This window comes from Podarcis melisellensis (genome assembly GCF_964234715.1).
Source record: "Podarcis melisellensis genome assembly, chromosome: 11".
NCBI classification, from domain to species: Eukaryota; Metazoa; Chordata; class Lepidosauria; order Squamata; family Lacertidae; genus Podarcis; species Podarcis melisellensis.
The window spans coordinates 7,022,543-7,050,158 of record NC_138543.1 but is presented as its reverse complement, the minus strand read 5'-3'; the positions used below and the strand labels follow the sequence as shown (position 1 = coordinate 7,050,158).

Sequence of the window (27,616 nt, the reverse complement as noted above, 5' to 3'; positions counted from 1 at the left end):
TTCATCAAGGGGGACCGGATATTTCATTTATTTGATAATATTGACTGCTTACTTTGTGGAGATGCACTTTTAGCACTTGGTTCTACTCAAAGAACAGGGCTTCTTGTGACACTGGAGCTAATAGGACTTGGATGAGCTGGCACCAGTGATCATCAGTACTTTGAAATTTTCTTGGGAATAGATAAGAAGTCAATGAAAATTAACAATAACTCAGCTCTTGATTTAAAATGGTAGAAGCCAGCCAAAGGAAAAACTTGGAACCAACTGATTTGAAATGAAACCTATTTCATAGCCAGCTCTGCTTAGGGTGGGGTGAAGGTAGGTTCTGAAAAAACTTTTTGACCACAAACTATTTTATATGTGTGTGTTTGTTTGTTTGTTTGTTTGTTTGTATATGTGTGTACTAAACTAAGCCTCACATTTCTGGCAGATAGTTCAAACACTTGCAAATAATTTCTTCCTTTTCTGCATTAAGTATTGAGCTATACTGCTTGGTTTGTCCCAACAGTAACGACAGTAAGAAGTTATATTTCACCTTTCTCTTGAGCACAGATCAAGAAAGGCAAATTGTCAGAACAGGCTTCAAAGAGTGGGAGAGTTCACTCCATTTGGAAGCAAACTAAAGCAACAAGGAGTTTGCAGAGAAATAGCAGGTGTTTGGTGATATCCGCTGCCTGTTGGACAAAGGAATTATGCAGCGGAATCAGTTAAATTAATTGTGTTGGGCTCAAAACTTGTACAGGCAATATATCACACAAATAGTTGGGAAGCCAGTCTGGCTGGAAACTGGAATGCTCAATGGGATAGTCCTTTGGCCAACCCAGCACAACAATTTCTAATGGCCGTGTAGTCCATGGGTCAGCAAACTTTTTCAGCAGGGGGCCAGTCCACTGTCCCTCAGACCTTGTGGGGGGCCAGACTATATTTTTTTGGGGGGGATGAACAAATTCCTGTGCCCCACAAATAACCCAGAGATGCATTTTAAATAAAAGGACACATTCTACTCATGTAAAAACACACTGATTCCTGGACTGTCTGCAGGCCGGATTTAGAAGGCGATTGGGCCGGATCCAGCCCTTAGTTTGCCTACCCATGGTGTAGTCTTTGAAGATCAGAATCCCTTTGCAATTCTTCTCACTTAATGATATAATTTGCCCTTTTAATCCCCCCCCCCAATTCCCAATTTTTGGCTTGCTTTGCTTTAGGTGACAGGAAAATGAAGTGCATTCTTTCCCCCAAAGAATTCTGGGCACTGTAGTTTGTTAAGGGTTGCTGGGAATTATAACTCTGAGGAGTAAACTACAGTGCCCAGAGTTCTTTGAGGGGAGAAATGTGCTTTGAACATACTTTATAGTTCCTTTAGTGCCTTTAGTTTATGTTAGCTGCTGGTAACCTTTCCCTGGACAAAGGTTCTTCTTCCACAATACATGATGCAGTTCTATTGCTTGAGCCATTTATATTTACCATATTAAGAGACCTTACTTCAGTGTGGTGGGCTCAATTAAATTACCTTCAGGTATATTTTATCGCTGTTTTTGTGTAATATTAATGGCCATTCCCTGGTGAGTCTATTTGTGAAACATTTCCACCACTTTCTCCCCCACGCCCCATTTCAATTTTGAAATATTAGCAGCCAAGGCATCAGTCAGCAGTAACAGTATCAACAAAAGGGCAAAAGGACGATAAGGGGATATTGCATCTCTCGCCAGAATTTGTAAAACAAACACAGGGCCCTCCAAATAGCTGTATGAGCTGCTTTCAATCTTATGGGGTCTTCAAGAGTGAGAGTGTAATCTTTAAAAAATTAAAACACTGCCACCCATCCTAACACCTGCAGATTACTTCACTGCAATGCCATTCTAACAGTTATAATTGGAAATTATAGGTCATTCCAAGGTGAAATGCTGCTTCTCACACAGCAAAGTTTTTGCACACAATTACCTCATATCAAAAATTGCCTTTTCATATTCAGAGCCTCCTTGTGAGTCTGTGACTTCAATTGCTACTCTTATCCATCTACAAGCAGGTAATGCAGGGAAACCAGGTAGACATTCTTGATCTTGTTCACCAGCCCATAGAAAAATCTCAAGGAAGGATAAACCAAAATGGACAGAGCCCAGCAATGTGTGCAGACTGGAAATGAAAAATCCACCATACATGAGATGGAGATTTACAGCGATATTTAAAAGAGAGACGAGTTAAAACACTCCAGGTATAGAATGAATTGGGGTAGGAACGCTCTGCAGACTTGAAAAGGAGAAGAGCTATTCTGAATCATGTAATGTTTAAGGTTTCAATTACTGGGACCAAATCTCAAATTCTCTGCTGGTTCAACAATCATTCATTCAAATTTTTGAAGCTAGAGGGTTGGGATGTACAGTGGTACGTTGGTTCTCGAACGTAATCCATTCCGGAAGTCCATTCAACTTCCGAAACATTCAAAAGCCAAGGCGCGGTTTCCAGTTGGCTGCAGGAGCCTCCTGCACTCAAAACGAAAAGCGTTTGAAAACTGGAACACTTACTTCTGGGTTTTCGGCATTCGGGAGCTGATTTTTTCGTCAACTAAGCCGTTCGAGAACCAAGGTTCCACTGTATAGAACAAGCCTGCTCTAGGCAGGCTAAGATTACCACAGCAGCCAAGAGGTCAACTTTGAGCTCTTCCTTACCAACACAGCCTGCTAGCTATTTAAATTTTAAATTTTAAAAGTTTTTTTTTTAAAGAGAATAGGCTGGCATCCTGAGTTTGTTGCCACTGTTGGGAGCACTGATAATAGGGGGGAGCAACTAATAATAGGGGGGGAATTAAAATGATTCTCATAACAGTAATCTACTGTTATGTAGAAGGAGCGTCTCCACCCCCATCGTTCTGCCCAGACACTGAGGTCCAGTGCCGAGGGCCTTCTGGCGGTTCCCTCACTGCGAGAAGCCAAGTTACAGGGAACCAGACAGAGGGCCTTCTTGGTAGTGGCACCCGCCCTGTGGAACACCCTCCCACCAGATGTCAAAGAGAAAAACAACTACCAGACTTTTCGGAGACATCTGAAGGCAGCCCTGTTTAGGGAAGCTTTTAATGTTTAATAAAAAAGGTAAAGGTACCCCTGCCCGTATGGGCCAGTCGTGTCCGACTCTGGGGTTGCGCGCCCATCTTGCTTAAGAGGCCGGGGGCCAGCGCTGTCCGGAGACACTTCCGGGTCACGTGGCCAGCGTGACGAAGCTGCTCTAGCGAGCCTGCACCAGTGCAGCACACGGAAACGCCGTTTACCTTCCCGCTATACAGTGGTACCTATTTATCTACTTGCACATAAGGGTGCTTTTGAACTGCTAGGTTGGCAGGAGCTGGGACCGAACAACGGGAGCTCACCCCGCCGCAGGGATTCGAACCGCCGACCATACGAGCAGCAAGTCCTAGGCACTGAGGTTTTACCCACAGCGCCACCCGCATCCCATGTGTTTAATAGACCATTGTATTTTGATATTTTGTTGGAAGCTGCCCAGAGTGGCGGGGGAAACCCAGCCAGATGGGCGGGGTATAAATAATAAGTTGTTGTTGTGATACAATCTACGGCCTCATTCTGCTTTTTATATATGGCTCCAATAATCAACAGAAAGGGTATTAGTGTATTTGCCTTGGCCACTGTGGCACAATGGTTAGAGTGTTGGACTATGGACTGGGAGACCAGGGTTCAAATCCCCACTCAGCCATGAAGCTCACTATGTCAGCATCTCTTAGCCTGTGGGGATGAACTGCGAAGGAAGAGAACCAGGTATACCACCTTAGATTCCTTGGAAGATAAAGGTGGTATATACATGCAATAAATAAAATAATAAAAACATACAAGAGAAACCATTAATTTAATCCAAACATCTCTAAACTTACCTGAAAACAAAACAAAACATTTGCATTACAACTTGACCTTTGGCAATTTGCAGGTTTAGCTTATGCTTCCTTGACATGTATTTAAAACTGTACCAGATTTTGATCTTCAGAGCCTGACGGATTCAAATGCTTGGAGAAATCCACCTGTCCCCATTTCTCCCACCTCAAAAGTTCATTTAGGCTGCAGTCCTACTTGCACCATGAGAGAAAGCCCAACTGAACACACAATCTAAACGAAATTAGATTATACACCATAATCAAAATGAAAAAGTTTAGGACTGCATTGTTAATTTGCTCTTTGGTTCTCATACACAGTTCAGGAGAGGAAAAACCAGCGACTGAAAGACATATAAACAAACACCTGTACTTACACGTGTCGGGCTTGAGTTGACTATTTGTGATCCCAAAATACTGAGGGTTTTCAATTACGGGAATCTTTGTCATTCCAATAATTACTGCATCTGGTCCGCCCTCGGAAGAAGATGGAGTGTTACTTCCATTAGAGATGTGATGAAGAGGACTCGCTGAATCGTCGTCATTGCTGATAACTGAAGAAGGACCTAAAGTTAGAAACAAAGATGTCCCTGTAACTTGACATAGTTTTCCCCTCCCTCTATCATTGCTCTGGTCCTCACTTACATACTGTAAGGTTTTGCACAGAGGATGCGGGGAAAAGAGCTTTAGACACCCAGGACACCCAGAGGCCTAGTGCCTTAACCTCTGCACCTCCAAGGCAGCAGACCTACCAAAGGTTGAGTTGTGGGGCCTGTTTGCCTACCATTGACCAGGCTGCTTGCCTCCGACCTCAACGGCTGCCGCTTCTGGAAGTTGACCATTTGCACATCACTTGGGCTCTGATCCTGTTACCACTTTGGAAGCTGATCCACAGCAAACCGTGGCAATTATGTATAGGCGGTGCTGACTTTTAGAAGGCTCCGAATGACGGTTTCTCCTGCTGTTTTGCGCCAATTAAAACTCTCATTCTTTCCCATTTGGATGGCATTTTGTACTTTTCAATAAATAAAGTGCCCACTCATACAGCACATTAAACTTAGCTATATATGATCAGCATATAAATGCAACAAATAAATGAATAATAAAACACAGCAAATGTATAGATGGCGACTCATGTCCTAAGCGGGTCTCCTTGTAAGATACTGGTGACTATGTAAGCCATGCAATGTGGATGCAATGGAATGGATGGAGAAAAGCAGCTCATCAGCAGCTCAAATGCACCTTCTCCCAGAATGCCTTGCACGGTGAGGGAGGCGACAGCGCTAATTTGAGCTGCCTTATACCGAGTCTGGCTATCTCGGTTTCTGAGCACAATTCAAAGTGTTGGTGCTGACCTTTAAAGCCCTAAACGGCCTCGGTCCTGTATACCTGAAGGAGCGTCTCCACCCCCATCGTTCAGCCCGGACGCTGAGATCCAGCACCGAGGGCCTTCTGGCAGTTCCCTCATTGCGAGAAGTGAGGCTACAGGGAACCAGACAGAGGGCCTTCTTGGTGGTGGCGCCCGCCTTGTGGAACGCCCTCCCATCAGATGTCAGAGAGATAAACATCTACCTGACATTCAAAAGACATCTTAAGGCAGCCCTGTTCAGGGAAGTTTTTAATATGTACTGTTTTTAACACTTGATTGGGAGCTGCCCAGAGTGGCTGGGGAAACTCAGCCAGATGGGCGGGGTATAAATAATAAATTGTTGTTGTTGTTGTTGTTGTTGTTGTTATATCTCGCTCAGCACCATGTACTCTGGGAATGGGGAGCCTCACGCCCTGAGGACAAATGCAACCACTGAGGTCACCCTCTCACTGGTCATCCCTCCTTCCCAGGCCATGACCACAAATCCCTTTACTAGTTCCCCCTTTTGCTCATGTTGTATTGTAAAATTACCGTCCAATGCAAAGTACTCTAGAGGCTTTTCATAAATCAGAATTCATAAATCAGAAAGTTAATTCAATCCACTGACCATCTTGAATTCAGTTATATATGACACGGTGGTTCCTACCCCCTTAACTTCACTTTACCTGAAAAGCAATGACTTGCACCACAGTTACTATGGCTGCTTGCCACTACACCAGGGAAATCTTGAAGCTGGAGCGTAGTGTAGTGAGAGTAAACGCCACTGATCTCCTCCTCTTACTTTGGACCCCAGCTTAGAAAATACTTCAGGCTTCAACAAAAGTTCTTCATCCAGCTAAAACGCAACCTTTAGCACTTCATTAGAAATGCAAACAAGCTTGCAAACAAGTGTTAACATATCACCTGCTGTTGTGAACCAGGAAACCCATCAAATACCAGGAAAGAAGTCTCCAGCCTCTGCTTGATGGTGTTCCTCATCTTCTGACTTCCTCTATGCTACTCTGTTACAAACAAACTTGTAAATTTCATTATAGTCACTTCAGCAGATGCCTTGGAACTGAAATTTGATTCTACTTATGGCCAAATATGTCTCCTTTCTGCTTCAGCGAAGACAACTGGAGTAGCATTTTGTTTTCTTGGCAATTGCTTGTTTCTATGGGTACCTTGCACGAAATGTTGAGTTCCTTTTACTTGTTACTTTCCATCATATTAAAAGCTGAGGGGCTCCTCTGCAGAGCAACTCCCTGCCCCACCTGACTCTTCCGGAATGGGATTAGCTCTTAAGAGGACTAGGGCATACAATAACAACAGCTCTAGAACAGGCATAGGCAAACTTGGCCCTCCAGATGTTTTGAGACTACAATTCCCATCATCCCTGACCACTGGTCCTGTAAGCTAGGGATGAAGGTCTGAGTTTGCCTATGCCTGCTCGAGAAGAACCCCCAAGCTCTCAGGGGAGTGCTGCACCACGGAGAACAGGCCATCTACCTAACTCCAGGACCTGGAAACCACCCATCAACAATGCCTCCATCTCGCCAGGATTCATTCCCAGCCTCTTGACCCTCATCCAATTCCAGTTATTACTGATTCCGAATCAGATGAAAGGAGAGACAGAGCTGGGTGCCATCTGCATATTGATGACTCTCCAAACCCCTGGATGATAGCTCTGACCATCTTCATATAGATGTTAAAAAGCATGTGTCCTGCACAAATGCCAAGGAACTGAGCAGAAGACGCCCAATGCTACTGTCCAGGATCAGTTCTGCAGCTACAAGAGGAGGTCCTGTAATATGGTGTCAGTACAGGAGGATACAATAGTTAATGGTATCTGGAGGCTCAGGGGACTTCAGTGGCTAGAAGTGTCTCTTATCAACTGCAGCTCATTTGACAGGGAAGGCTATTCCTGGCCCAGGAAAACCTTACCACAGCAGTCCATGTGTTGCTTGCTTCAAGACTGTATTACTGCAATGCACTCTGTTTGGGACTTTCCTCACACTTGAACCAGAAACTATAGTTAGTGCAGAATGCTGGAGCACGATTGCTGAGAGGTGAGGTGAGGCTCAAGAGATCTGAAACGTTGCCGATTTGCTGCTGGGCCAAGTTACTATTCGCATATAAAGCCCTTAACAACTTGGACCAATTCACTGTACTCTTTTAAGCACTTGCTAATAACATTCTGGTTTAGACAAGCCCACCCAGATGCTAAGAAAGCTGAGGTAATCTTGATCTGTTTTTAACTTGTTTTCTGTTCTTTCCTTTTTCCTCTTATTTACTTTAATTGACTATAATAATCTCAAAATCAGGAAAAAAGAAAGTTGAGGTAATCTTGATCTGTTTTAGAGTTATCATTATTCTTTAATTATTCTTTATTAAATTTATATACCGCCCTACACCTGCAGGGTTGTGATTTTTTCTTGATTTTACTGTCTTATCTTTTGTAAACTGCCTTGAGGTTTGTTTGTTTTTACAATCAAACGATGCATACATTTTATTAAATGATATCAAAAGCACAACGGGATCAAGAACCAACAGAGTTGCACTCCCTCTTGTCGCTTACCTGATAAAGGTTATCAGTCAGGGTGACCAAGGTAATTTCAGTGCCATCCATGATGCCAGAGTGAAATGGGTAGCTTTATCCAAGCAAGCCTGAAACTGTTCAGCTGCCATCTCTCAATCCTCTTGCCCTGGACATTTGGAAGTGGATCATAGCTATCTAGAATTTCAGAGTCCAGGGAGCGACTCTTGAGAAAGGGATCACTGCTGCACTATTTTTTTGGAAGAGAAGTATCAACCCACCCCCATCTCAACCACTTCATATGGTCAAACCTTCCTGGCTAATATTTATTAGCCATGATAGGCAAGGGTCAACAGAACACACAGCACATGAGGCAGTATCCAGTGTTAGTTATATTTTATATTCAGAGTAGAACCAGTAGAATTAATGGACATGATTTACTTAGACCCAGAGTTCAACCAATGACATGGATGGACCTAACTTAGTTGAATGTAACCTGTGATAATCCAGACCCCTGCCAGTATCCTGCCCATATTTTCAGGCCACAACAAGTGAAACTGATCCCACAAACCAATATTAGATGGTGCTCTGAAAACCTTCACCTAACCCACATTAATGCCACACAAACAGCCACAATGGAAAACAATGAAAGAAAAACCGGCATCATATTTTAATATCCTAAAAGAAGATAATTAAATACTCCAGACAAAACTGTGGCAATGAATGAGCTTAGTGCAAGTGTTCTGATTTCGCAATGCCTACTTTCCCCCCTTTTGTCCTCTATTTGTTATGTAATTAACAGATGGCAAATCTCTGTGTGTCAGGAGACAGCTAAATTTACACCTCTTTAAATACCTTGTTTGTCAGCTCCCTTGATAAATGTGAGTAAACTGGCGTACAAACTGTTTTAATGCTTGCTTATCTGACAGACTAGCTATTAGATGAAAAGCTGCATCCCATTTCCTTAATGCACTGCCAAATTTACACCACAGTCAAAGGCTATGCTATAGAGCCAACACTTAATTGAACAACCAAATGTATGCGTGAGGTTTCAAGAATGCAAAACAATTTTCAGAAGGGAATTTAAAAACACTCACTTCGAATTGGAAGTAGCTTTCACTGTTCCATCAACTCTCCCATATACGCACAGTGTGTGAACTTTGAGGCAAAGGGTAATTTTCCACCCAAATGCTGAAATTCTGCTGCATCTGGTTCAAATGGGGTCAGCTAATTACTTGTCAGAAGCAGAAGGAACCTTTTGATAACACCTATTATTGATGTTGTTTTCACAAATCCAGCTTTGGCTTACAACCAAAAGTTGGAAAAGTACATTTTAAAAAAATATGGCTAGAAATGCAGGTCACTAATTGCTAATAGTAACCACATATGGAGTTCCGCTTGATGTTGCCAGCTGAATTCATGTTAAGATTATTTTTTTTCTAATTTTTTAAAGTTGGAAACTGAAAACAGATTAAGAAACAGCAATCTGCCTAGGAGAGAGAGAACATAGGAGAAATACTTCCTGCCCTAGCTTTCCGTCCTTCCTTCTTATATCTGATGTGCATTCTGAAGTTGCATGTGAATCATTTCCAATATAGCGTCTAGCCTGGAGATTTGGAAAAGTACCGTATTTCTCCATGTATAAGACCAGGTTTCCCCCCTAAAAATTAATGTCAAAAATTAGGGGGCGTCTTATACACTGATACATCTCCCCCCATTTTCTTAAATCTGAGTCCCCAAAAATAGTCTTATACATGGGGGCGTCTTATAGACATAAAAATATGGTAGTTATCCATGTTTCTTATGTAGGTTCCCCCCTTCAAAAAATGCATACCTTATTTTTTGCTCTATAGGGTGCACCTGACCATAGGGCGCACCTAGTTTTCAGGAAATCAAGGAAAAAATATGACACCCCCCCCCCAGCTCTGGGAGCAGCGGACAGGCTGTGCACTTCTCCCAGACCTTCTCCCTGCTATTGCGGGAGGTGGGGGAATTCCCCCATCTCCCGCAAAAGCCCACAGGAGGGAGAAGGGATTGACTCGGCCGGTTAGTCCCTTCTCCTTCCTTGGGGAAAAGCCCTCAAGAGCGGTGCGCTCTTTAAAGACTGCGTGGCTCCTGCGGGCTTTTCGACAGAGCCTGTGGGACTGGGGGGGGGGGGAGTGCTGCTTTCCCCCACCGCCAGCCTCAAAGACCAGACTCTCCTGGCTTCGGCAAAAGCAACGCGAAGCCTCCGGAGCCAGGGAGCCTGCATTCGCTCCATAGGACGCACACACATTTCCCCTTCATTTTTGGAAGGGAAAAGGTGCATCCTATAGAGCAAAAAATACGGTAGATTGTGACTGGCCCTTCTGGGGTGTGTCAACGTTCTGGTAGAGGAACTGTTTCCTGCTACACATAGCATGGAAGTGCCAGAAGCCATCACACCATCCTCTGCCCCCACCCAAGAGCCGCACTCCCACACAAAATGTCCACTGGCTTACATTTCCACAGAGAACTCTCACTCCAGGAAGCCATCTGTAGTGTCATGCAATAATAGCAGAGTACTTTACTTGCCCACTCAAAACATCTGAAAGTCCACGCTTCCCAGTTGCGATTGCACACAATTAATCTGATATCAGAGACCCAGCCTGACTGAATTCCATTGCTGTTACCGCTCCCACCTCTTGCCCAACAAATGCTGGGGCAACTTAAGAAGCTAGACTGTGAAGGCTGCATCAATGTCTCTGAAATATTAAAGCAATAAAAGACTTCATTCTTTGCCAAAATGAGTAATATGTTGGGCAGTGGTTGTTTTTATATTTATAGCTTTACTTATTGTTTGGAGTAAGTAGGTCTTATAGAAGCTGGGTCTACTTCAGAGTTAGCCAACATGCTGCCTTCCACATTTTGTAGATTCCAGTGCTGGAGACAGAAGGCCTGTGTGCGCCAATTGGGGGCAATCACAACTAGCAAGAGTGCTCTGGCACTCAGGTCCTGTTCACTGGCTTCCCACTGGCACCTGGGTGGCCACTATGAGAACAGGATAATGGACCTTTGGTCTGATCCAGCAGGGCTCTTATGTAATCCTCATTGGTCCCAGCCAATGGGGCCATTGGTCAGGGATGATAGAAGTTGCAGTCTGCCATCTGGAGAAAATCCTATTGCTTACACCTGTTCTACTTCTGATTCTGGAAATGGCACGCAACACATCCTAAGTACTTATCCTCTTCTCTAGTTCTTTCCACCCTATCCCATAAATTCCTGTGTGCCTCCCATATTCACTTTTCTCTCAACACCCTTGCAACAGGATCCTTCTCATTCTCCCCTTAGGAGGTTGGATTCTCTGACTTCCTACAACTCTTCCAGAGGCTACAAGAGCCTTGCGCGCGCTCTCTCTCTCTCTTGTATTCCCCCCTCTCTCTTGTATTCCTATATGTTTAAGCCAGGCATGGCCAAACTTGGCCCGCCAGCTGTTTTGGGACTACAATTCCCATCATCCCTGACCACTGGTCCTGTTAGCTAGGGATGATGGGAGTTGTCATCCCAAAACAGCTGGAGAGCCAAGTTTGGCCATGCCTGGTTTAAGCCATTAACAGGATACAGCAGAAACACTTGCACACAGCCACAGCTGGAGGACTTCCCAACAGTCAAATGGCGAGACCTGTGTTTGAAAGGTTATCCTTAGGCTACATATTGTAGCCAGATTTTCTCTAGAATGCTGAACATGTTTGCTTTCTGTTTCCATTGCACATATGGTTTTTCCAGTTAGTTAGTTTTTTATGGTACTGTATTGCAGGGTGTATTTTTGGATGACACACCTAGAAATGTAGTACCTTCCAAAGCAGCCTGCTGGTTGTCCTTTGTTGAGTGGTGTGGTACTTCTGTGGGTATCACTGACAATGCTGAGATACAGTTCCTTTGCTTTCAAAAAGGAAAAAGAGGGAATCCAATGAACTTTGGGATTTTTCATTCAAGCTTGTCCACAGCATCTGTGGAAACAACAGTGGGGTAGGCCTTCGTGCCTTGCTTGCAAACAACATAAGGAGGTCCGTCAGCAAGTGCTATCTGGTGGGTCTTGTCCTACATTGACAACTCCCCCCCCCCCCATTCTTAATTTTCCAGAATGCCATGAAACATAACAACAATGGGTGCTCTCAGGTCCCATCATGTATTTAAAATGGCAGCTTTCCTGATCTGGTGCAACAGGACCATAGCAGACATTGGCACTGGTTGTCTTCACTAGGCCCCAAAGGACTACATGATGAGGCCAGGTCAGTTTGTGGGCTTCCCACAGGTATCCAGCTGGGAATTGTTAGAAACAGAGAGAATGTGTGCCAATTTACTCTTCATTTCTAATACCCTGTTCTATTTACAAAAGCTGACTGGAATGGCATTGGAATCTTACTTCAACACTTGTGATGGGACAGGCCGGCTTAGGGGAGGCCATACTGCACAAACAGCTTTAACCCCCTTCCCCAAAATCTTGCTGCTGTTCTCTGAGCCAAAACATTTGTCACCTGAAGTGGCTGCCTCACACTGCCTAATGGTAGGGCAGGCCTCATGTGCTGGGCTTTATTCACACCATCATTCCTTAGCGTTGGCCTCCAGCTCTTTTCCTACTGCGTATCATTGTGCTGCTGGCTTTGGTGTCCTTGGCTTTGACAGCGCCCCTGAGTTTTGACTGCCACTGTAAGCACATGACCTCCTCAGCTTATGGGAAGAAGCTTCAGCTCCTGGAAGTTACACAGGAAATTTGCAGCACACTCAAGCAAGAACACTGGTGTGCCATGCACCCAACCCTATGGCCTCATCTACCAGGGGAGAAAATTGTAAGGTCATGCTGGAGCTCACAACGTATTCCCCCCAGGAACAACTTGAATAAAACATTCCCAGTCTATTTGTACCTATATTTAACTTAATAAATCTTGTTTGACTTCTTCAGAGGGCTGATCTCTCTTGAAGTATGTCACTTTCCCTCCATTCAAGCATTCTGGGTAGCCTGCCTATTTCAGCGACATCTGCAGTGTAGTACGTGGAGGATTTCCTCCCGACCTTTGACAGGAATGGGCTGGCTGCCTATGCAATAAAGTTCAAGTTCAAGAACCAACTTGCAAGATTTCACTCCCCCTTGGCTGAATGGGATCCAAGCTCAAGGTCACAGTTCATGAATCCTGGTGGAATGAAACACTTCTTTATACAGCTTTCATTCCACCTATCAGGCCATTGTTTAGTTACACCTTTTTTGGTTGACAGGGAAATATATTTCTCTAAGGCCTGAAGAGAACGGTAATGGGTTACCTTGCAGTTCGACTTTGATGGAGAGGAAATGCATTGAAGTGACATTTTTAGTGTTCGGACAAATTTGGCAATAAGTCATAGCAAGGGCGGTGAAACAGTTGCATTCTGGTTCATCCTAAATAATCAACAACAGCGTCAAAGGGTTACTCTCGCTAATTTAAATAGAACCTTAAACACACCTTTCAGAAACAGATCCTGCATAATAAATGTTGATGTCAAACACGCCAGTTCCCTAGAGAATGATGAAATAAGCAATTTCCCGATTGAAATGAATATATACTCCTTTCAGCTATTTGTATTTTATTATAGCTGTGCTATCAAAAGTGCTCACAGCTGCAAGTTTGATCCAGAAACCATTTTATCATGGCAACCAATGTTAGTGGCCTGTTTGCTTACAATGAACTCTCCACGTGAGATCAGACTGTTGTGACACTATGCTCACTTCAGACCACTGGAAGCTCTCTTAGACCACCAGCTCAGTATTGTCTACACTGACTGGGGCTCTCTAGGATTTGAGACAGGGGGGGAAACATTCCCAGACCTATAGGGAGAGGCCAAGAATCGAACCTTATTAGTCCTAAATGGAAGGTAGCAGAAACACTGGTTGCTGATAGAATCAGATGTTCCTGATTGCCCTTCTGTTCATACAAGGGTTTTTTTCTGTAATCAGGTGGAAATAAAGGTAAAGGTACCCCTGACTGTTAGGTCCAGTCGCGGATGACTCTGGGGTTGCATGCTCATCTTCTTCTATAGGCCGAGGGAGCCAGTGTTTCTCTGCAGACAGCTTCCAGGTCATGTGACCAGCAGGACTAAGCCACTTCTGGCGAACCAGAGCAGAGCATGGAAATGCCGTTTACCTTCCCGCCAGAGCTGTACCTATTTATCTACTTGCACTGGCGTGCTTTCGAACTGCTAGGTGGGCAGGAGCAGGGACCGAGCAACAGGAGCGCACCCCATCACGGGGATTTGAACCGCTGACCTTCTGATCGGCAAGCCCTAGGCTCTGTGGTTTAGACCACAGCGCCACCCAGGTCCCTAAATCAGGTGGAAATACACAAATTAGAGGAGTGGCATTTCAAATGTGAAATGTGCCTGTCTGCATCATTCTTCCTTATCCTCCTTAAAACACATACATCCTCTTTTGAGAGTGGAGAGTGAATGATAAAGAATTGTACAGGGACACACAGACAGCACTCGGGTGTGTCTCTTGCTTGTGTTTGGTAGTTGGGCCATCTTGGAAGACCTGCTCCCTGCCCTGCAGGCCTTTCCCACTTGGGCTGGGACGGTGGGACCCTGACTGATTCCAGCTACAGAAGCCGAGGCTGCTGAACAGCCCCTTGAGCTGAAGCATTCTTTAGGGGGGGTTGTTGGGTGGGTGGGGATTATTGTTGTTGTTGTTAATTTTTTGCATTTTTATTTTGGAAATTATGATTTATGTGGCAATTGTTCAATTTGGTTGTATATGCTTTGATGTTTGGTTTATTGTTTATGACTACTTTTGTTTGTAGTTATGTATTTTTTTATTGTTGCAAGCGGCCTTGAGCATTGTTTTAACTTTGGAAAGATGGCATACAAATAAAATGATGGATTGATTGGCACAGTGGTGCAACTAGGTAATTTTAGAGAGGGGACTTTATGGTCTTATGCCCCACACCCTTCAACACCTTTAGTTCAGAGCTTTCCAAACTGTGTCTCCTGGTATGTCCCGCAGAGGACCTTAAGGTCCATGCATAATAATAGCTTAAAGGTCCCGGGCCCTAAGGAAGCCAGACTATCCTCCCCCAGGGCCAGAGCCTTCTCAGTGATGGCTCCGACCTGGTGGAATGCTGTCCCATGAGACTAGGGCCCTGCAGGGACTTGATCTCCTTCCGCAGGGCCTGTAAGACAGAACTATTCCACCTAATTCAATCAGAATAAGGCTGATCCTCTATTCCCTTTCCTCTTCTATGAAGAAACCCTTTCTGGGTCCCCAAATTTAAATTCTTATTCACGCACCTCCTTGCTGGCCCTAGTAGGACCAATTTGGCCAGTTACTCCTGATGATCATTCAATGTCTACTGTCTGGCTCCCCCTCCCCCCCCAAAATGACTCCTGCATTTTAGTATTTTATTGATGTTGATGCTGCATTTTATGTTGTATTCTATGCTGTTTTATGCTGTTTTTAAGTCGCATTTTAATCAATGTTTTATATTTGCTGTTAGCCTCACTGAGCCCGATTTTTAAACTGGGAAGGCTGAGGTATAAATTAAAAAATATTATTATTATTATTAAATTATTAACACATTAGTGTCTTGGCTGCAGTGTGCAGCTGTGTCGTGCGAATGCTATCCACACTCCTGGAAAGGGGTTAGTTTAACCTCCGGTTTGCTAGCAAAACCGAACTACCGCGTCACGAAATGACGCTTGTCTAAAAAGTGTGTCACCAATGTGAAAAGTTTTGATGTGGTAAGATGACACTGCAGCATTGAGGGCTCTTCTACTCATTCAGCTAAGTGGATCTGTAACAGTGAACCATCCAGACTTTCCTAACAGACTGATCCTGTGCATGTTTACTCAGAAGCAACTCCCACTTAGTTCAGTTGGACTGCCTCTAAAATAAATGTGAATGAGATTAGATTATTAACTCGTAGCCTCATTATACATAACAAGTCCCATGTGAATGAGGATCAGAGAGGCCCTCTCTACGTGTTACTCACATAGAGGACCCTGGTGGGCAGTAGCTACTCATGTGTAGAGGTTCCTCTTCAGAGATCTCTCTGCAAATAGAGGGGGCCGGCCAAGCTGTGCTAAGCAGCAGTACTCCACTATGCATGAGTGCTCTCCAGAGCAGTAAAGCATGAAGTCTTGAAATAATCAGCGCATGATTTTTAGCAAATGACGTTTTCTGTCCTGGAGAGACAATAGTTCATTTATACAACTGCAGATTAATGTTCTGCTGTTAAGAATGAGTTAAAGTAATACATCTTCCTTATAGTCCAATGCCGTGTAAAGAGGGAAATGATGGATCTTTGGTCTCTTATATTACAAAGAGCGACAGTTTCATGTCTACATAATGTTTAATTGAAAATCTATGAAAATCCATTCCTCATTTTTAACCCCTGAGAAATTAAGGCAAGATCAAATCTTGAAAACTCCTTGGTTCATGCTGAGACAAAACTATCAGTGGGAGTTTTGCCAGAGTAGGTATTAAGGACTTGCATGACTTGGCCCACAGTACCAGAGAAATATGAGCTATTAGCTCAATTCATCTATGTCTAAAGTACATTGCTCAAGCCCTAACATTCTGCTAGAGCCTGGCTTTACCAGACTGTCTGGCACAACCACTAGGGCTTAGCAGCTGTTACAGATTTGTGAGGACGGCAGGACTGAGTTCTTTCTAACAGTTCTAAGGAACAAATGAAATGCCTTCTGGTCAACGTGCCCACAGTATTTGCCTCCTCACAAACCCAAAAGACAAATCGTAACGTAAACCAAAGTAAAGATTTACAGTACACAACTTAAAAGATGGATCATCCCTCCAAATGAATTTTTTGAAGACAGTACAAGTGGGGACCTAACACCTGGCATTTCACAGGATCTACCTTTCTACTTCTTCCCACCCCCTTCAAGAAGAACATAAAAAGAGACCGAATGGATCATGCCAAAGGCCCATTTAGTCCATCCTCCTGTTCACAGTGGCAGACCTAAGGCCTGTGGGAAGCCCAAAAACAGCACTCTCCCCATCCAGGTTAGGAATTGAGGAGACCTGCAACATTTGTTAGAGCACAATTCTATGCATGTCTACTCAGCAGAAAGTTCCATTAACCTTATTATGTAATATTTGTCAACATAAACTACTTCCTAGATGGGGTGTGGGAGAAGAAGAGTCATGGAGACTGCACTGAATTTTGGAGAGGGGATAGGATACAAACAAATAAAATGGATGAAGTTCCTGAAACAGAAAAGTCCCTTTGGCTTAGGAGTGAAATAAAATTAGCTGAGGTTTCAGCCTCATACTCATTTGCGTAGGTACGCCCCACTGAACTCAATGGGGGATATGTAGCTATAGGATTGTGCTGTTCAGGCTTTTAGATCCTAGCTAGGTATTAAAAGCCAAAGTCTATAAAATGTCTCAAATTCAGAAAGTCTTTTAATTTTGTATTCTGTAGTACTTAAAAAAAAAACTGGAGCATGAAACTTCTTCAGAGGTCAGGATAGGAAAAACTATTAGCCATATAAATAAGAAAACTTACCAAGCAACACTTTCTATTATCATGGTGAATGTGTAGCTTTATCTCTCCACTTATAAATAATGAAAAGCTGGCATCCACTTCGACATAAAAAAAAAATATCTCTAAGTGACCTTTTCTACAGAAAGTTGTTGTAGTAGTAATAGAATTATTATTATTGGAGTATTGTTAATCACTTTTTTTTGCAAACAAAGGGTGGACTCAGGCTGCATTAACACAAGCAACAAATGCCTTCAGGAATGCACACAAACAGCAAAGTGTATTTCGCTTGAATAAAAGACATAAGAGGGCTTGTTGAGCAGGTACATTTGAGAAATGCTCTAGGAATCCACAAAAGAATGGCTGTGGATTTATATATATTGTATTTATATTTGTGTTAGGTTAGAGCAACAGAAGGTTAAACATCTGCATTTTCTTCTGGGGCTTTAAATATATATATATTGCGAAAACAAGGTAATGGAAAAAGTATTTTGCACATGGCTGATCATGGATAACTACATTTTCTTTGAAATATTACGTGAATATCGTGTTTAGGCTAGAGAAGCAACAGAAACCACTGCTCAGTCATCAGTCCATTACTTTTGCACCCCGCTGCCCTGTGGAGGCTTTGCGCCGCTAACCCCGAAGCTAGAACAGCGAGACAGAGCACTGCGCAGCGCTCCGTCTCACTGTTCTGACTTCTGGGACAGCCCATGAAGCCTCCGCAGGGCAGCGGGGTGAAGTAACCCTGCTGCCCTGCAGAGGCTTTTCACAGCTAACCTCAAAGCCTTTGGAGTGCAGCGTGAGGTCCCACTGCACTCCAAAGGCTTCAGGCGGCTATCCCTGAAGCCTGGAGAGCGAGAGGGGTTGGTGCGCACCGATCGCTCTCGCTCTCCAGGCTTCAGCGAAAGCAATGCGTAGCCTCCGGAGTGCGGAGGGAACGCTCCCTCTGTGCTTTGGAGGCTTCACGTTGCTTTCGCTGAAGTCAAGGAGCCTGCATTTGCTCCATAGGACGCAGAAACATTTCCTCTTAACTTTTGGAGGGGGGAAAGTGCGTCCTATAGAGCGAAAAATACGGTGTGTGTGTGTGTCCCCGTGTCCAGCATATCATAAAATTTCAGGGCGGTGAACGCTATTAAAACCAATAATGAAAGTGATTGGCTATTTAAACAGCTGCAAAGACAAAAACATTCAAGAGATACCTTGAAGTGACTGGCACATGGAGGAGCCCCTACCAAGGCCCATACCCTGGCAGTAAGTGCACTGTCAATAAAATCCTGGCTCTATTTTTTCCTCACTGCTGCCTCCTCATTGGCCCAGAGGAGGGTGAGGAATGACAGCAGCCACTGCTTGGTTCCTCACAAGCAGCTAGAACAAAAGTAAGGAGAAAGATGAAGGCAGATAGCCCAGCATATGGTGCCCCAAAGCTCCTAAACTCCGTAGCTAACCCTGGGATGTACGAGACCCAGCTCTCTGTTCCCGTCGCACTCTTGACACTTGTGAACATTTCTTCTGGCATTTAAAGATATAAAGTGGAACTGACTTCATTAAGCAGAAGTTAGAAAGCTTTGGTCATTTAAAAGGAATGAAATAATAATAATAATAATAATAATAATAATAATAATAATAATAATAATAATAATAATAATAATAATTTATTATTTATACCCCGCCCATCTGGCTGAGTTTCCCCAGCCACTCTGGGCGGCTCCCAATCAGTGTTAAAAACAGTACAGCATTACATATTAAAAACTTCCCTGAACAGGGCTGCCTTAAGATGTTTTCTGAATGTCAGGTAATTCTTTATCTCTTTGACATCTGATGGGAGGGTTAGGGTTAGGGTTAGAAAGAATGTTTAACACAGAATGGGGGAGATACATGGATTATCTTAAAAAAAATATTGTAAACAATTAAACACACTAGCTAGCTAGCAGGATTAATTTAAAACTGAGCAGTTAAAAGGTGACTTTGGAAGAAACATAGAGAGTAACAAATAAAAGGAGTTAAGGGGGAGATGCGGTTTTGAAAATGTTTTTACAAAAAACCAAGGAAGGGGAGGAGGGAAGTCAAAACAAGTATGTATGTAAATGATGATGATTACTGTTAAATTGAACACTGAAAAATAATATGTATAAAAATAAAATAAAAGGAATGGAAGTGGGTGATCTAGAATGTCAGGACAGGGAAGTTGTAATAATCCAAAGCTCTATATGTGCAAATGGAATAAAAGCTCCTATCCCTATTCACTTACATGAAGACTATAGTTCCAGATTCCCATCTCTTTGTGTATTGAAATAAAATGGGGAATAAATTATGGAAAAATGAACTCATATGTGCATCAGAGCCAGTGTACTCTCACAAGGGATTGTTGGATCTGGATTAGAGCAGGCATAGGCCAACTCAGCCCTCCAGATGTTTTGGGACTACAATTCCCAGCATCCCTAGCTAACAGGACCAATGGTCAGGGATGATGGGAATTGTAGTCCCAAAACATCTGAAGGGCCGAGTTTGCCTATGCCTGGATTAGAGTATATAAAAGTGCTCTTACTAGAAGGAGTCCTTTGCCTAGAAGGGCAAGGAAGAGCCAGTCTGGAAAATTGTAGAAACCAAACATTTTGCTGAAAGTATTAATCAAATACATTGCTGCTATACCCAAGGTTGCAGGGTGAGCCCAGGAATATTCTGCCACTATGGAATTATCATAAATGAACATAGGAGCATGGACATGGGCCTAACCATGGTGAAGAAACCCTGACATGGAAGCTTGTGATTCTTAAATTGGCCTAATTTCTTTTGGATGGTGAGACAGTCTAGCAATGTGTTTCCAATAACAGCACATTCCACACAAGAACATTCCACACACAAGAGTGATCTGCATATTAAATATACAGTCATACCTCGAGTTGAATGTGCTTCAGGTTAAGCGCGTTCGAGTTGCGCTCCGCAGCAACCTGGAAGTAACGGAGCGTGTTACTTCCGGGTTTCGCTGCTCGCGCATGAGCAGACGCTCAAAATGACGTCACGCGCATGCGCAGAAGCGGCGAAACGTGACCCGTGCATGTGCAGACGCGCCTTCGCATCTTGCGTTCCGTTCGGGGTGCGAACGGGGCTTCGGAATGGATCCCATTCGCACCCTGAGGTACCACTGTACCATGCAACACCATCAGCTATCATGTCTGTTTCAAGAAAAAAATAGTTGTCCCCTTATGGTCAAATTATGCTGATTGTTAAGATGCTGAGGAGACTTCTGTCTTGCCAGAATGAAGAAAAAAAAAGACTGCACATTTTGCAAACACAAACAACTTAGATTGTAAAAATCTGCATCTGCCAAGTTAGCAGAACTAGAATATTCAAAACCATGGGAAAAACATGACATGACTGTACAAATAGCAAGAAAGGGCGATGTTGAGGCATAATTGCTTTAACACTCATAGGATTGTTTTCTCTTCCCTTCAGAAAAAAAGCAGATATGACTGCCCATAATAACCCACTTGCATTCACATCAACCAAAAATGTTTCAGAGTTTTTCCATTCCATTTCCCTGCTATGTTATAAAAAGAAAACAGCTTGGTTCCACAGTGTCCCTATGCAGAATCTATTCTAGTTCTGTGAGAATATATATATGTGTGTGTGTGTGTGTGCAAAAATCTGAAAAACTGACCCAGTTATCTCAGTGTGGTTCTCCTAGTGACCTTCTCATGACAGAATGAGCATGAAAGCAAGGAGTTGGGGCTGTAAATTGACAAAGCGTACCATGGGCATAGCCGGGGGGGCAGCTGCCCCCCATCAATCAAAATAAATACAAATCTGAGGTTCTGCCTCCCCCTAACAAAAGCCTGTGCCCCTAACAAAAATACTGTCTATGCCCATGAAACGTACAGGCCTCATATAAAGGAATACCCTGAGGCATATTTAAATAAGGTGACTTGCCAGATACGGTGGGAAGTTCCAGAGCAGCGGTTCTCAACCTGTGGGTCCCCAGATGTTGTTGGACTACAACTCCCATCATCCCTGAGCTCTGGCCTTGCTAGCTAGGGGTGATGGGAGTTCAACAACATCTGGGGGTCCACAGGTTGAGAAAGGCTGTACTAGGGAGTCCAGCTGTTCCATTGTCTTGGCAAGGGCACTCAGGCAAAATTGGGGTTGATCAATTCCTTAAGCATGTCAGGGCCAAACAACATTGTGCTATGGCTATGCAGCTGTGCAGGTGCTGTTGTTTTGCACAAACTGCCAATGTAGGACCTGCAATGTAGTGTTGTGTGTTGTGTGTTGGGGTTGCTCCCTGCTAGGATCCTCCACTTAGATTGGAGGCACACAGATTAGCCACCCGTGGGCTGGAGCAAGCAGAAGAAGAAGAATGCCTTCCACTATCTCAGGCACCATTAAAGTGGAAACACCACCAGATTGATGAGTCCTGTACACATCTCTGGTCCCTGTCATTTCCCCAGTTGAAATGACCTCTTTTGTCAGAACTGGGACACGTTCCACACATATCCTGATTAAGAGAAGGGTCCTAAAAGGCAATAAACCTCAAAAAGTAAAACTGAATAGCATAGCATAACAAACAAACAAACAAACAAACAAACAAACAAACTTACCTATGAAGCCAGTTCTATGACACGAAACACCAATGGGCACCCATATGCCAACAGAAGATTTTCCTGGCACCAGCAGGGTCTTCCCCTTCCTCTGGTGAAATTAGGCTTGAAAGCAGCCTTCTATTGTAGTAATAGGCAGCTTTTTCCCCAAGCCTAACTGCGGTGCAAGGGGTGACTTTTGGGGGGAAATTAACTGCTGCATGGTGATGTATGAGTGGTTGCAGCACTTATGTGGGGTTCCAGCTTCTGCCCACAAGCCCCCAAAGACTGGTGACCCCTGATCTACAGTATTAAAAGGTAAAAAAGGTAAAGGACCGCTGGACGGTTAAGTCCAGTCAAAGGCGACTATGGGGTTGAGGTGCTCATCTCGCTTTCAGGCCAAGGGAACCAGCCTTTGTCCACAGACAGCTTTCCGGGTCATGTGGCCAACAAGGCTAAACTGCTTCTGGTGCAACAGGACACCGTGACGGAAACCAGAGTGCATGGAAATACCGTTTGCCTTCCTGTCATAGCAGTGCCTATTTATCTACTTGCACAGGTGTGCTTTCGAACTGCTAGGTTGGCAGAAGCTGGAACAGAGCAACAGGAGCTCACTCCGTTGCAGGGATTCAAATGACTGACCTTCCAATTGGCAAGCCCAGGGATGCTCAGTGGTTTAGACCACAGCGCCACAGCAGTGCAAGTAGATAAATAGGTACTGCTGTGGCAAGAAGGTAAACAGCGTTTCTGTGTGTTCTGGTTTCTGTCACGGTGTTCCATTGTGCCAGAAGCGGCTTAGTCATGCTGGCCACATGACTCAGAAAGCTGTCTGTGAACAAATGCTGGCTCCCTCAGCCTTACAGTGAGATGAACGCCACAACCCCATGGTCACCTTTGACTGGACTTAACCGTCCAGGGGTCCTTTCCTTTTTATCTTTATGATTACTGGGAAATCATATTTGTTCCCCTTCTATTAAAGTTGTTTTAAGAAACCGGCATAGTTCCAACCGTCATGGTTTCTTACCTGAAAGATGTTTCTTATCAGTTCATTTTGACATTGCAGTGTTTAAAACAAAAGTGAAAGAGACATTGCTAAGATGCTTGATCCAGGAATGCAAGTAACTATGACAATTTACTCCTTCCTCAGTCGTTCTGCCTATTCATGTCGCGACCTCATCCTTTTTCTTATCCCCTCTCTATCTGCACATTCCCTTCGTCCGTCCGTCCCAGTTCTAAACCTAAAGAGTATCCCACCCCCCATTCTACCATAATGCAAATCAGAAAATGCTTTGGAGACTCAGTTTAGTAGTCTAAGGGATTCCCAATTATCATCAAAATGCTAAATAATTGTGGGATGCTGGATTAACCACATATATTTGCCTCAGCAAAATATTACATTTCCCTTACTTTCAATTTGGAAATGGAGTGATTTTTATTTCTCTGAATACACCCCATACTCTAAATTTCAAATAAATTTACGAGAAAAACTTTACCAGCTACATATTTTAGAAAAGCACCAGACTATAAACATACACAAATATTTACAAATTTCAGAGAAACAAAATAAAAAAATAGAAATCAAAACATAAGAATGATACATCAATGGATTCCATTTCCATTTCCATGGTTAGACTTTCACTGATGAAGGACTAGGTGGATGCTACATACATTTACAAAAAAAATGCAAGACACAATGGTAATGAATTATAAAACTTTATTGGCCTGTTTAAAAGAAGTTTAGAAATTTCAGCAAGTACAGTCTGTCCATATTGTCAAGATCGTGCTTTGAAATAAAATCAGTGATTGTCAATTATTTACAAGAAATGTAAATATATATATATATAATTCCTTTTAAGATGAATTGCAGGCAGAGTATCTAAAGTTTCACATTGTTGATGGATTACAGCAAATGATGGGAATTTTCCTCTTACTCAAATGGAACTACAATCTGTATCTAGTACTGTTCCAGTGAGGTTCCACTGCTACAATAGGACTTCTGTTTCCTTCCTCCAACCCCACCCCCCAAACAAACCACCCTGCTCCAGAGGGTCTTCCAATCCTCTAGACCTAATTTTGAGGGTCCATGGGGGAATGACAGGAGAGAAAAAGGAAGTTCTGTTGTGCACACAGAAGTCCCTTGCAACAGCCAGGCTGCAGCACTGGATACAATTCTATGGTCCAAAAGAAATGGTGCCCTCTAATAGCAGCTATATTAAAGCTTTGATATGATTTAATTAAATTGTAAACAGCCTGATTATGCATATGTCAGGAATTATGGGTGTTTGGATTTGATTTAAACTCAAATCAATTAAATGTTGAATATGGCAGCATCAGCTTGTTCCGGCTAGGAGAATAAATCCTGCTATTCTTCCTCTGTAAGGCACAGTACTGGGCTAGCAGAGTATTGTACACATTAAACCATAGCTAAAAATCAACAATGGTTTAGTGTGAATGTGCAGTTGGTAGACACAGCTGAAAATTTCTCACTGTGCTCCTCCCTGCCTCTTTGATGTCCAGACCTGGGCTTGAGCAGGAAGCCAAGAATAAAAAATCATGTTCCCACTTGTTTCTTTGGAGAGAAACAAACTAGGCTTTGGACATTATGACAAGCCAGACTCTGGCTTGTTTCCTGGTAGTGGAAACATGACTTCCTCCATGAGGAAGAAGTGCAGTGAAATTTTTTCATTCATATTAAACTGTGCCTTGTTCGATGAGACATATGAACCAGGTGACTGGCATCCCATGACTGAGTAGCTTCACTGGTCAAAATCTTCAAACCACTTACTTAAGAGTAGTGACCCTAAAGTCAGTGTGACTTTTCTAAGATAAGTGCTTAGAGGATTTCAACTAATGATACACAGGAGAGCAGGACTTTCAGGAGAACATTCATCCACTTCTACGATAGGAATCTAAATAGGTGGTATTGTGGGAGACTTCAAGCTTACACCCCCCAAACTCACATGGAAGCAATAATTTAATTAGAGGTCAGAACAATCCAAATTCTGCCTGGATTGACCCCTGCATTGTGGGCATGGTCATCAGGGATGAAGATTGTGGGGAGAAGAAACCAGGCCTGCTCAAGAAGATGGGGAATAGCTTAGGTTCCAGTGGGCCTGTGGTCAGTTCTGTTGTGACTCAATTCTAGGCCCTGTGTTGGTTACCACCAGTGGAAACATTGCGGGTGCTAGAGGCCCTGGCATGCTGCTTTCTTTAGAGGCAATGGAGCCCCCACGGCAGCAGAGCTTCCCCACCTCCCAGGCCACGAATGACTTTGTGACCCTTATGTGAAGGCCGCTTTAACATCACTCCACATGGAAATGCTTATGGAAGTGGTCAGGCAATTTCTTTCACACCAGCAGATGGGTCCTTCTGGTGCATCCTAACTCTCCCCAGTAGAACCAACTTAGTAGCCCACAATCTAAAACCAGGAACCCAAGAAGAACTAGTTTGGGAGTGTTTTTCACTCCACTTGATGAAGGCAAGATTCATTTTCTGACTCTCCCCCACCCCTTTTCCAGAACAGTCCTGTTTAATCCACACAATTTACGTAATTACACGAGTTCATTTTTTCTCTTTATTTTTTAAAATGCTAAATGGAAATGGTCACAATTCATCTTAATGTGTCAGCTTTACTGTGTCGTTTGCTAAGAATGGTTCTAGTAACTAAAGAATGAAAATGAGTCAAAGCCTGAGCTATATAGTTTGACAGTAGTTAGCTATATTGCACGAGGAAACCCAAATTATAACATGATAAAATGCAAGCAACGCGTACAAATTAATTTCTAGAAAATTTAAAGGCGGGCAGCTACCCCTTTTAAATGGTGACATTCCTTGTGAATTTTATGTTATGGAACACTAATGTGTCTGTGATTAAGTGGGCATTCAGGGCTTGATCAAATACATACACTCTACACAAGGTACCATCTTCTAGCCGTGCATGCCAATAGCAGAACTCCCAATAGAATTCAGCAAGAAAGGATGCAGTTTTATTACAGACCTGAAGCTGCTCAACCTAAGTAAGTGAATAGTTTCTGAACATGATAGTAGTTTCAAATTCTGGTTCTTAACACCGCCCCCCGCCCAAGCAAGGGCCAAGGACTGATTTTTAAGGTATACTGCAATTAGCCAGCATGACTGTTAGCTAGGCATAACTGCTGGCAATAAAAATACACTATTCTACCCGTTCAGGTTTTATCAATGTGTAAAACAGACTTTCAGCATTCTACAAACCCTTTTTACTGCCTAGCAAGATACTATTAACACCACTTTAGCAATGAAAGGTACTCCTTTAGCTATTTTAATGGCCCTGGCAGATTTCTTGGGATGATTTTCACTGTGGTTTAAGGGGTCAGTAATTGTATAATTAACCATGATCTTTGTAAACTCAACACTATTTGGACAGATTAAAATATCCAGAGTGACAGGCAGGGTCATTAGTAATCCAAATGAAATAAGCATACTGCAAGTTCCAACTTCAAAATTTGGCTTCAGTAAGCTTTATCTGCTCCCATATTGGAAAGGAAATCGGCAAGCAAAGCAGGCCCTATTTCATTATTTAAGCATGGCTACTGCCAAAACACAAACAGCAAATAGCCATGTGCTGTAATCCATAACACATTGTGAGTAACTATAGCATGAACAGTGCATTGGGTGGCTAATGTGGAATACAAAAATACCCAGATTATCCTATATTGCCTGTGTGCATATATAAATTGGTGGTGCACAAATCAATTCTGTTTTATCAAAATAAATGCCTTGATTACATAGAATCCAAAATAATCTGTCAGTACACGTAGAGCTACTCCAAAATCGTACCTGTGTACCTTAAAGTTGAACTGCAAAATACTACAAGAATGTTTTATAGAAATACTGATAAAGATCCTAAACCTATTATGGGACAAGAAGTGCATCTGGAAGCTTCTTTAAAGAATGGAAAATTGAGACTATTTTGAAGTTTGGCAATTCTCAGTTTGGTATTTAAGATATCCATCTATTAATGTTTTTTACACACATGAAACTTTGCAGATTGGATGAGACTGGAATAAGCTAAATAGAGCATTTGTTTTGTTGCCCACCTTTTGTTTAATGGTTTTCAGTCCATTAACACCAAATATAAGTTCATACCAATCAGGAGAAAGAATCAGTCTCATTCCCAGAAGTGAATTATATTGGAGATGACAAAGGACTGGCAGGGATAGGCAACAAGATGTTAGACACTTATTCTGTGCTCCTTTGCTCCACAGAATACTTTTCCTTTGAGAATGAAACCTTTTGGGCAACTGCACCAGAACCCAGCATGCTTTTTATATTTAACAGAGCAGGCTGTGATATAGTGAGAGATGTGCCACTTTTCAGAGAGGTCATATATATATGGGGCAACCTAAGTGTTTACGGTGGTAATGCTGTATGAGAGTAATCGCAATAGTACTGCTGTTGGGTTCAAGACCTAGAAGACCATGCAAGTACTTGAACTGCACATACAGCAATTTAGTATATTTTATTTAATGGTAGCAGTGATGGAGAGTCATATAATGTTTCCTGACTAACCGATTTCTTGAGAATAGCAAAGAGTGATCTTTGAACATGAGATGGCACACTGCTAAACAATGCCTTAACTGCAGCATGTTAAGAGGCAATTTTTACAGCTTATTTTCTCTCCAGAGACACCAGCCCAAGCTAAAGACTACTTACATTGAGAAAGCTTTGCGGAACTACTTTTTATTGGTTTTAGAATGTTTGATCAAAGTCCTGCAAACATGCAAGTGCTCAGGTTTTAAGTGAGCAATTGCGCCATTGGTA

General features: G+C 43.0%; 1 protein-coding gene and 1 long non-coding RNA gene across 9 annotated transcripts in view; one reads left to right on the top strand and one right to left on the bottom strand.

The window, feature by feature from the left end:
• The window catches only part of LOC309380715, a 28,509-nt gene extending 2,447 nt beyond the window's left edge, over positions 1 to 26,062 (top strand). The window contains exon 2 of the long non-coding RNA XR_014173067.1: positions 25,928 to 26,062. This is a non-coding gene — a long non-coding RNA (uncharacterized lncRNA). The remainder of the gene's footprint in view (positions 1 to 25,927) is intronic.
• NTRK2 (neurotrophic receptor tyrosine kinase 2) overlaps positions 1 to 27,616 on the bottom strand; it is a 187,273-nt gene that overhangs the window by 59,584 nt on the left and 100,073 nt on the right. For 7 of the 8 annotated variants that reach the window (XM_081930494.1, XM_081930500.1, XM_081930496.1 and 4 more), the window contains one exon: positions 4,249 to 4,437. In XM_081930494.1, coding sequence (XP_081786620.1) covers positions 4,249 to 4,437 — 189 coding nt within the window. The remainder of the gene's footprint in view (positions 1 to 4,248; positions 4,438 to 27,616) is intronic. The other variant, XM_081930501.1, reaches the window with a different exon arrangement.